At 51.3% G+C, this 10552-nt stretch overlaps 1 protein-coding gene across 1 annotated transcript; it reads left to right on the top strand.

Moving 5' to 3' along the window:
• The first annotated feature begins 1325 nt into the window (after positions 1 to 1325).
• Ltk (leukocyte receptor tyrosine kinase) lies at positions 1326 to 10171 on the top strand. Its single transcript, XM_026392486.2, has 20 exons — positions 1326 to 1368; positions 1913 to 2056; positions 2147 to 2318; positions 2746 to 2896; positions 3063 to 3212; positions 3452 to 3608; positions 3687 to 3869; positions 5577 to 5675; positions 6294 to 6446; positions 6857 to 6952; positions 7228 to 7423; positions 8129 to 8219; positions 8350 to 8414; positions 8597 to 8726; positions 8821 to 8918; positions 9059 to 9151; positions 9249 to 9350; positions 9484 to 9618; positions 9693 to 9783; positions 9902 to 10171. Exons 1-20 carry the CDS (start codon positions 1326 to 1328, stop codon positions 10169 to 10171), a joined length of 2619 nt encoding a protein of 872 aa, XP_026248271.2.
• The last annotated feature ends 381 nt before the right edge of the window (positions 10172 to 10552 follow it).

Genomic DNA, 10552 nt, shown 5'->3' with positions numbered 1-10552 from the left:
CACCACATACCAACAAAGATGTTGTGTCCGCCGAGAACTAAAAAATAAATACTAAAAATTCTCTCTCTCCTCTCTCACTCTCTCTTTAAAAAAAAAAAAAAAAAAAAAAAAGTTGCATTTTGAGCAACAGATTGAGGACTCAGTACACACAACCACCTGAAGGCTGAAGCTGAGTGGCCCTCCCACCTGTACAGGTACCTTGTTTACAGAGCAGTTTCTTCATATGACTTTCCAGATGGTGGGGATACCATCTCAGAGCAGTTGTAGCCTGTGCTGTCTTGCCCATTGATTAATGTTGAAATACTAGTGCTCAGGTCTTAGGACATCCTGTCTAGTCTTTACCCCCTCACAGTACAAAGATATGCACAGAGTTAAAGGGCAATAGAATTGTATTTTGAGGGTATCAGGGAGGTTCAGCCTTGCAGTCACAAAGGCACTGAAAGTTAAGTAAAGACAAGTAATGATGCCTCCTTACTTGATGCAGTTCCCCCACTCTCCCTGGTGCTGAGGAATTGAACCCACAGGTGCCCTATCACTGGGCTAATATGGTCTCCAACTTGGCAATTCTCCCGCCTGAGCCTCCTGAGTTGCTGGGATTACAGGCCTGTACCACCAAGCCCAGCCTTATTTGGGCAGTTTATTGTATTGTATCCTATTGTACTGGGGATTGAATCTACAGGGCTTTATCACTGAGCTACACCCTCAGCCCTTTTTATTTTTTATTTTAAGATGGGGTCTGGATAAATTGCTTAGGGTGTGGCTAAATTGCTGAGGCTGGCTTTGAACTTGTTACTCTCCTGCCTCAGCCTCCCAAATTGCTTGGATTACAAACATGCACCATCATGCCCAGTAGGGGCAATTTAAAGAGAAAGAGTATTTCCCATGAGGTATACACACCACCACCATCATCACCATGGCTGCACAGTCCCCATTGCTCCTATCCCTAGAAACCTAGAAGCCCCTACTGAGTGCTTGGGTTGTGGCTAGCTGCCTTTTAGGCTGTTGTCTCAAAAGGGTGGGCATGGGGGCATTTCCTCCCCTATCTCAAAACCACCACAAGCCCCTGGGGCAGCCAGACGCATACTCTATGATCTGGAGACAGCCCCAGGGTGGGGGTTCCACAAGGTTCTTCCCGGAAGCACGGAGACCTAACTGCCCACACGTCCCGCCCTTTCCTCCTTTCACATTCTGGGGTCTGAAGTAGGCGTGGCCACAGACAATAGGTCCCGGGGGTGTCTCACCAACCGCTGGACACTACCCTGTGCTGCCTGCTGTGGTGGCAAGTTCTGAGCTTTCAACATCAGCTGGGGTGGACTGAACTTGCTATGGGCTGCTCCGGCCCTCTGCTGCTGTGGCTCGGAGCTGCGGGTAAGTGCTGTCTGGCGGTCAAGGAACGAGCTCACCAGAGGCACCTTCCTAGACTTGGGGACAGCGTTCGCGACAGACCAGGGCGTAGTGGTTCTTACCGAGGCTTTGGACCTTCGCGGCTAAAGCTCTCCACGTTTGTGGAGTGCAGGCGGAGAAGCGCCAGACGCGCCCAAATCCTAGGATCCTATCGCGCATCTTGGGAACCAGGAACAAGCCCTGGTGTGTTAGCACTGCCTGGGAGTAGGGCCTCTAATCTAAGTAAAGAAAAACGGGGAGGGCTGCAGAACCGGGCTCAGATATTCAGGGGAAAGGACTCTTGAGGGGAGAACCTGGTAGAGGTGATCAGCCGGCAACCCGCGAGGCTTTGGCGACCGAGTTGGGTTATTGCCGGCTTCCAGGCTTCAGTGTGCACTGGCTGGGCAGTGTTTAGGGGTGTGGCCGCGAAGAGCCGTAGAGGGGTTATTGTCTCTCTTTAACCCCCAGCCCTGCCGGATTAATATCCTACGCCCTTTCCCAACCCCTCTGTTTCCCTGCCACATTTCAGGCGCCATTCTCTGCTGCAGCGCCGAATCCCAGGCGCCTTTTCTTCCATCCTCGCCCCTGCCGCTACCAATTCCAAGCCCCTGGGACTCGAAAGTGGCCGCCCCGCCTAACAGATTAGAGCCAGATTCCCCCACAAATTCTCTAGGTGAGCTCCGCGGGTTCTTCCATTCAATAATCTCAGACCCCTAGGCCTGGCCAGGGGCTCAACAACCCTTTCCTTACTCCCTGCTCCCAGGCATCGAGGGTCCTTGGCTGTTCTCCACTTGCGGGGCCAGCGGCCGATGGGGCCCCACACAAACACAATGTGATTGGGCATACGAGGGGACCAGCGTGATGGTGACCGTGGGGGCTGAAGGGCCTCTGAAAGGAGTGCAGCTGTGGCGGGCGCCAGGCACCGGCCAGTATCTGTAAGTGTTGGGGATGGGTAGAGGTGGTGGTGACCTGCTAGTCTGGGGTTTTACAGTAACAGAAAAAAAGGCCACGTGCCCATCCATCACATTGCATTTTAGAGTATTCTGCTGCAATAACTAACGTGGCGACCTTGACTGTATCTCCTTCCAATGGACCACGGGAAGAGTAGCCATAGTCACTGAATTAGCATGTACTTTGGAGCCTAGTATGGCCGAGATGATTGCCCCTAATCAGCAGCGGCGCCAACGTGGGCTTGAGCCTCCTGCCATCTCCATTACAATATATTCAAAATCTAACGTTTTGGTGTGCGAACCTAGTCTTCCCATCCCTTCAGAGTCTACTACAGTTTCTAAGTTCCTTGGATAAGAAATTTTGGAGATCTCCCGGACCAAAGGCCAGGGACTCAGCGCCCTCTTCCCTCAGGATCTCAGCCTACGGAGCCGCAGGCGGCAAGGGCGCCAAGAACCACCTGTCGCGGGCGCATGGCGTCTTCGTCTCAGGGATCTTCTCCCTAGGTCGTGGGGAGCAGCTGTATATCCTAGTGGGGCAGCAGGGAGAGGACGCCTGTCCAGGAGTAAGTGGATCCAGAAGGAAAAAGGTGGTTCGAGTGTCTAGGACAGGGGATGGATGTCATGGGGGTGGCCATCGGGGCGGCCATGGGGCATTCCTTCCTCGGTGCTCACACACCTCAGCGATCTGAGGGTCCCAGGTCAGGCTGATTTTGCCCCCGGCTCTCGCAGGGTAGCCCGGAGAGCCAACTCGTCTGTCTTGGAGAGTCTCAGTCCACTGAAGAGCACACGGCGGCGGCTGATGAAACCGAAAGAGTCCGGGGGTCGCAGCACTGGGCGGGAGGTGGTGGGGGTGGAGGGGGCGCCACCTACGTCTTCCGGGTACGTGCTATGGCCCGTGCTGGCCACGCTTGCCCTTCAGCCCAGCGTTGAGGTCCCTGTCCTCCTACCCGGGGCTCACACGCACGAGCTCTACTTCATCCCTTGAGGTCCCTTTATACCTGGGCGCAGCAGGAAGCCCATGCTCTCCTCTGGCCCTGGAGCGGGAGCTCTCGCCCGGCCGGAGTCCTTCCTCGACGGCAGGGAAGGCGCCCTCTCTAAACGCGCTGCTGGCCCCATAGCTACGCGCCGGCGAGCTGGAGCCGCTGCTGGTGGCTGCTGGAGGCGGCGGTCGGGCCTACCTGAGGCGGCAGGACCGAGCCCGGACTCAGGCCGCCCCAGAGAAACTGGAAAACCGGCCGGCAGCGCCAGGGAGCGGCGGGAGAGGAGGGGCGGCAGGTGAGGGCGCGGGACCACCGCGGGCAAGGGGGCTACTCCCCACCCCCCACTGCCAATCATCCTGCTGTCGCTCTGTAGGTGGAGGGGGCGGCTGGACGTCACAGGCCCGCTCTCCGCAGTCTGGCCGCTCACTGAAGGAAGGGGCAGAGGGCGGCCAGGGATGTGCCGAGGCCAGGGCTACACTCGGCTGGGCCGCAGTCGGCGGCTTCGGGGGCGGTGGCGGGGCCTGCACTGCCGGTGGAGGAGGCGGTGGCTACCGGGGTAGGTGCATCCTTGTGGAGGGCCTCTATGCTGGGAACAGGCTTTTTAGGATAGGTGGGAAAGGCTCCTAGCTTAATTGTGCCAGACCAGAGCAGGAGCTCTTAGAAAAGGAGGTCAAATCAATTGCAAATCATACATGCCACAGGTCTCCTCTAGAATTGCAGTTTAATCCAGGACCTTTTCCATCACAAGTCCTCTCCTTGTGCTGAAGCAGTCTGTGGAATTTAGAACTCACTGAGAGAGCAAGCTGAGCCAGGAGGCGGAAAGACAGGAATAGTTTTTTTTTTGTTTGTTTGGGTTTTTTTTTGCTTGTTTGTTTTGTTTGTTCGTTTTTGTTTTGGTGCCAAGGATTCAACCCTGGGATGCTTAACCACTAAGCCACATCTCCAGCCCTTTTATTTTATTTTGAAACAGGGTCTTGCTAAATGGCTTAGAGCCATTTAGTTGCCAGGCTGGCTCTGAATTTGCATTCCTCTGCCTCAGCCTCCTTAGCAGCTGGGGTTACAGGTCTGCACCACCCCACCCAGCAGAAATAGTTTAAGGTAAAAATTTTATGTGATTCCCTGAACCAATGGCCTCAGTACCAATAAAGTTGTTGGAAATGCAAATTATAAGGGTTGGAGTGGGGAGATGGGGTCAAAGGATATAAAACTTCAGTTAAGAAGAATAAGTTCGAGGGGCTGGGGATGTGGCTCAAGCAGTAGCGCGCTTGCCTGGCATGCGAGCGGCCCAGGTTCGATCCTCAGCACCACATACCAACAAAGATGTTGTGTCCGCCGAGAACTAAAAAAAATAAATAAATATTAAAAATTCTCTCTCTCTCTCTCTCTCTCTCTCTCTCTCTCTCTCTCTCCTCACTCCCTCTTTAAAAAAAAAAAAAGAAGAAGAATAAGTTCGAGATCTACTGCAGAACATGTGACCACAGTTAATAGCAATGTATTCTACAATATGGCTAAGAGAGTAGTCAGGTACTAGTGGTGCTGGCCTGTAATCCCAGGGATTCAGGAGGCTGTAGCAAGAGAATTCCAAGTTCCAGGCTAGACTTAGCAAGTTTAAGTGGCAATTATTTCAAGACCCTGTCTCAAGAAATAAGATGTTCTGGGGATGTAGCTTATCAGTAAAGTGCCTTTCGGGTTCTATCCCCAGTACTGCAAAAATAAATGAATAAAAATAAATAAGGGTTGGGGCTGTGGCTCAGTGGTGGAGTATTCTCCTAGCATGTGTGGGTTCAATCCTCAGTACCACATAAAATAAATAAAATAAAACAAAGGTGTTGTGTCTACCTAAATCTAAGAAAAAAAATTTTAATATTAATTTTTTTAGTTGTAGATGGACACAATACCCTTATTTTATTTATTTATTTTTATGTGGTGCTGAGGATGGAACCCAGGGCCTCTCATGTACTAGGCAAGTGCTCTACTGCTGAGCCACAACCCCAGCCCCAAGAGAAAAATTTTTTTTAAATAAATAAGAGAATATATTTTAGGTGTTCTCCCACAAAAAGTAAGTCATGTAAGTAGTGCATATGTTGATTGGCTCAAATTAGCACCTGGATGGCAAGGCTACAGAGTAGGGGACAATGGGGTTTCCACCAGGAGGGAGATTCCAGCTTCCCATCTATGAGACAGCTGTGTGCCCCTTCCTCCCCCCACCCTCACTCTACTCACTCTTTTTGTATTCAAACCTTCTATCACTCTTAATTTCTAGGGGGTGATGCCTCAGAGACTGACATCTTCTGGGCTGATGGGGAAGATGGGGTATCTTTCATACACCCCAGCAGTGAACTCTACCTGCAGCCTCTGGCAGGTATGGGCCCCCACCCCTCACCAGCTCTGTACTGTGAATGACATTGTTGTGGGCTATTGGTTGTGATACCAGTATGGACATTCTGGAATGCTTGTCAAGTATTCTCTTGCTATGAAATCTATTCAAATACCTGGGGAATCAAGGGTCCCAGAATTGGGAATATTCAGGCTTGACAGAAGTCCTCCAGGCTCCCCCTCTGCCCTGGGTACTTAATGCTACTCCTTGCTCTAAACTCCTGCCCTAGCCAGGTATGGTAGTGAACGCCTGTAACTCCAGTGACTCGGGAATCTGAGGCAGGATCACATATTTAAGGCCAACCTTAAATTCAGCAACATAGTGAAGCCCTAAGCAACTTAAAGAGTTCCCTATCTTAAAATAAAGAAATAAAAAGGGCTGGGATGTGGCTCAGTAGTTAAGTGCCCCTGGGTTCAATCCCCAGTACTAATAGATAGATAGATAGATAGATAGATAGATAGATAGATAGATAGATAGATAGATAGATAGATAGAATAAACTCCTGGGGGAGAATTAACCACATGGTTGGAAAAAGACCTATGCCCCCAAACTCCTTTCACAATCCTCATCCCCACCACACCATATCAGTTATTTTATTCATAGTCATAGAGAACCATGGAGAGGTGGAAATCCGAAGGCACCACAATTGCAGTCATTGTTCTTTGAAAGACTGCCAGTGGCAGGCTGAGCTCCATTTGACTGAATGCATGTGCCCAGAAGGCATGGAGCTAGCTGTGGATAACATCACTTGCAGAGGTATGTCTTGCCTTTTTTTCCAGGTCTGAACTTCTGGGTTTCAGGCTGAGAGGAGCAGCAGGGCACTGGGAAAGATGATATAGATGTCTGATGAATGCCAGGCACTGTGACAGATACTAGGCAGGGGATTGCAGATGGATCAGTGCTTGCTCTGCCTTCAAGAAGTGTGTAGGCCAGTGTGGGAGGTGAGATGGATATTTAGAAATAGATATATAGATATATATCTAAAAATGACAGTTGCAATGGGAGGTGTCAAGTGTTTTAGGGGTTCTCAAGAGGGAGAGTTTGCTTTTGTCTAGAAATAATTGGGAATGTCATTGTGGAAAAGTTTACACTGAGCTGAGTTTTGAAGCATGGTTAAGGGTAGAGGGACATGGAACTTCCCGTTGAAGTTTTCTCTTTCTTTCTAGACCTGCCAACCCCCTCAAGCCCACTGGTTCTGATAGTGGCTGTAGTGGTGACCTTGATACTGAGCCTCCTTATGGTGTGTGGAGTCCTGATTTTGGGTACGGAGCATCTAGTTGGTATGGCTGATCCAGTGCTATCCCTTCTCCACTGAGCCGTGATGGGCTGTAATGGGTCCCAGGGTCATATGTGACTGACTTCAGAACCCCTTTTCCCCTCCAGCAGACTCCTCTGGTTTTCAAAGAGTAGAAACAGCTGGAGAGGCCTGGGGAAAACATCTACTTGAATGGGCAACTGGAAGGTGTCCTAGGCAGGGGGAGGCAGAGTAGGATTGATGGACAAGTACAGGGAATACCTGTGTTCTTCCTATTCTCAGTGAACCAGAAGAAGTGGCAGGGCCTATGGGGGTCCAGGCAGCCAGATCCTGAGCTTGAGCTGAGCAAGCTTCGAACCTCTGCCATCAGGACAGCCCCCAATCCCTATTACTGCCAGGTAGGGCTTGGTCTGACCCAGTCGTGGCCTCTGCCCCCAGGGCTCACCGAGGTTTCCCCAGCCAATGTCACTCTGCTCAGGTGAGTCCTCCACCACTTTCTGAAAACTGTTGTGCTCTGAATCCCCACCTCTGATCTTCTTCATCCTGTGGTAGATTATGGATCACTATAGTGCATTTGAGCAATCAATTTATACCTCTTGTGTAGGGAGATGAAGGCCCATAGAAGCTGTAAAAGGAAAGAGGGCAGGATCAGCTCTCTGCCCCAATTCTGGAGTGATAAGGACCTTAGAATATGACTCTTCTGGAGCCCAAGGATTGCCACCCTTCCAGGGTGTTTGCAGCACCATAAGTGAAGGCCTCATCTCCTGGAGTGGGGGCACACACCTGTAATCCTAGCAACTTGGGAGGCTTAGGGAGGAGGATCACAAATTTGAGGCTAGCCTTAGCAACTTAGCAAGACCCTATCTCAAGATTAATAATAATAATAATAAAAAGGACCAGGGATATAGCTCAGTGGTAAAGCACCCTGGGTTCAATCCCCAAAGGAAAAAAATAAAAGGCCTTATCACAGCCTTCCACCCCAACTCCCATTCCATTTGTCTGCTCTCTGCCTTAGCTCTGTGTGAGTTAGCACCACTCTTCTAGGGCTTGTGCTTGGAGACATCCATGATGCAGAAAGAGGTCAAATAGGGTCATCAGGGTACATAATGGGACAAAGCAGTTAACCCTCTGGGACCCTTCTCTGTGTCAGCTACCCACTCTCTTCCAACCTGTCTTCCTGCAGAGCCCTGGGCCACGGTGCCTTTGGGGAAGTGTATGAGGGATTGGTAATTGGCCTTCCTGGGGACTCCAGCCCCCTACAGGTGGCAATCAAGGTGAGGGGGTAGGGCTTCTGGTTGGTTGTAGGAGAACAGGGCACCACAGAAGGATGGACAATTGCTAGAGCTATGGTGAACTGCACTCATGGTTTCCAGAGGAACTCAGAACTTTGCTTTTCCTCCCCAGACTCTGCCAGATCTCTGCTCTCATCAAGATGAGTTGGATTTTCTCATGGAGGCGCTCATCATCAGGTGCCCCTGGGGCTTATGCATAGAGGTGGGAAAGCCCAGTTTCACCTGCAGAAATGGCCTCCCCTGCATTTTGGGGTTAAGAGGTAGCATATTTAGGGACACAGGGTCCTCTGCATTTGTGCAGAACTTAGAACATGTTTCTCTCCCTGCTGGTGATGGGGTATGTGCACTACTTGATTCAGCAAGTTCAGCCATCAGAACATCGTGCGTTGTGTGGGGCTCAGCCTCAGGGCTGTGCCTCGCCTCATTCTGCTGGAACTGATGTCTGGAGGGGACATGAAGAGTTTCCTGAGGCAGAGTCGTCCCAACCTGGTGAGACACTACTTCCAGCCCTCCAGCCCTCTCAAGACTCTGTCACATGTGTCCACAGACTTGCATGGACTGATATGTCCTTTGCCTGATCCAGGGTCAGCCATCACCTCTGGCCATGCAGGACCTGCTGCAGCTGGCCCAGGACATAGCCCAGGGCTGCCACTACCTTGAGGAAAATCGCTTCATCCACAGGTCAGGAGCAATCCTGGCTCAGAGGACTCCCAGCCCAACTCATTCCCCAAGGAATAACTCTTGCACATAACTTTTAAGGAAATAGATCAGGAAGGGCCAGAGCTTCTCAATTCTGAGAGATCTTTTGCCCTATTCTACAGGGACATTGCCGCCAGGAACTGTCTGCTGAGCTGCACTGGGCCCAGCCGTGTTGCCAAGATTGGGGACTTTGGGATGGCAAGAGATATCTACCGGTGTGAAGCCTGGGGAAATGGGAAACTGCTACTCCAAGGGGGTTTAACAGCACCTTGATGGTATTTGAACAACTTGTCACTCTCCTCCCTCCTGTAGGGCCAATTATTATCGTAAGGCAGGGCAGGCCTTGCTCCCAGTCAAATGGATGCCCCCAGAGGCCCTTCTGGAGGGGATCTTCACATCAAAGACAGACTCCTGGTGATAAGATATTCTCCCTTGCACTTTTCTACCCTGCTTTGAAACTAATCCTGTCCTTCGGTGGCTGCCTGGTTTGTGGGAAGGGTTGGTTGGACCTGATGGGCCTCACTTGTCTCTCCGACTTACAATGCAGGTCTTTTGGGGTACTGCTCTGGGAGATCTTCTCACTGGGTTACATGCCCTACCCTGGGCATACCAACCAAGAGGTGCTGGACTTCATCATTGCAGGGAGCCGGATGGACCCTCCTCAGGGCTGTCCAGGACCTGTGTGAGTTTAGAGCGCTATCCAGGAAGGGAGGTCCCTAGAGACCATTGTGGCCACAAATTCCTGCCTTCTTCCAGGTACCGCATCATGACCCAGTGTTGGCAGCATCAACCTGAACTCCGCCCCAACTTTGCCAGCATCTTGGAGCGCCTTCAATACTGTACTCAGGTATGCCTCTTAATAACGCTTTTCCCCATAACCCCTCTGACCAGCTTGGCCTTGTGAGTCAGGAAGAAAGCCCCAAAACTACTCTGTGGCCCACTGTTCCCCTACCTTCCCGTTACAGGACCCTGATGTGCTTAATTCACCACTGCCAACAGAACTGAAGCCCACTCTGGAGGATGAAGGGGCTTCTGGCCTGGGGAACAGGTCCTTGGAGGGCCTAAGATCCCCACAACCCCAGGACCTGAGTCCAGAGAATTTGAAAAACTGGGGAAGGAAGCCTCTTGTCCCTCACCTGTCCTCTGGCCTCAAGCCCCTCAAATCCCGAGGTCTCCAACCTCAGAATCTTTGGAATCCCACCTATGGCTCTTGGGTCCCAAGGGACCCTGATTGAGGACTCAGGCACTGTTCTTAGCAACTGCTCCTCCCTGTACCCCTTTCCAGGCTTCTAGTGCCTTGTTAGTCCAGTAGCCTCTGTTCCCCTGCAGTCTGTGCTGTATGTCTGGACCTGTCTCAGGGCAGTCCTGGCAGCACTGGACTTTTATGCTAGAAACCAGCCCCAGGCCTCTTGGGGAAGGGCCTAGCTACTCTCAGCCTTTGGTCTTTGGGACCAGAAGCCATTCTCTCACACCCCAGTTATGGTGGGGAGTGTGGATTACCCTCTCCCCACATCTTTTATCTCCAACCCCGTAGATATTTCTAATAAAAAAATTCTTTTTACACCTTCCAGTGATCTGAGTGGACATGAAAGATTTTAGAACTGAGGAAAGGAGTC

The sequence above is a fragment of the Urocitellus parryii genome, chromosome 6, assembly GCF_045843805.1.
Source record: "Urocitellus parryii isolate mUroPar1 chromosome 6, mUroPar1.hap1, whole genome shotgun sequence".
In the NCBI taxonomy this organism is placed as follows: domain Eukaryota; kingdom Metazoa; phylum Chordata; class Mammalia; order Rodentia; family Sciuridae; genus Urocitellus; species Urocitellus parryii.
This window is presented reverse-complemented; position numbering and strand designations above follow the sequence as displayed.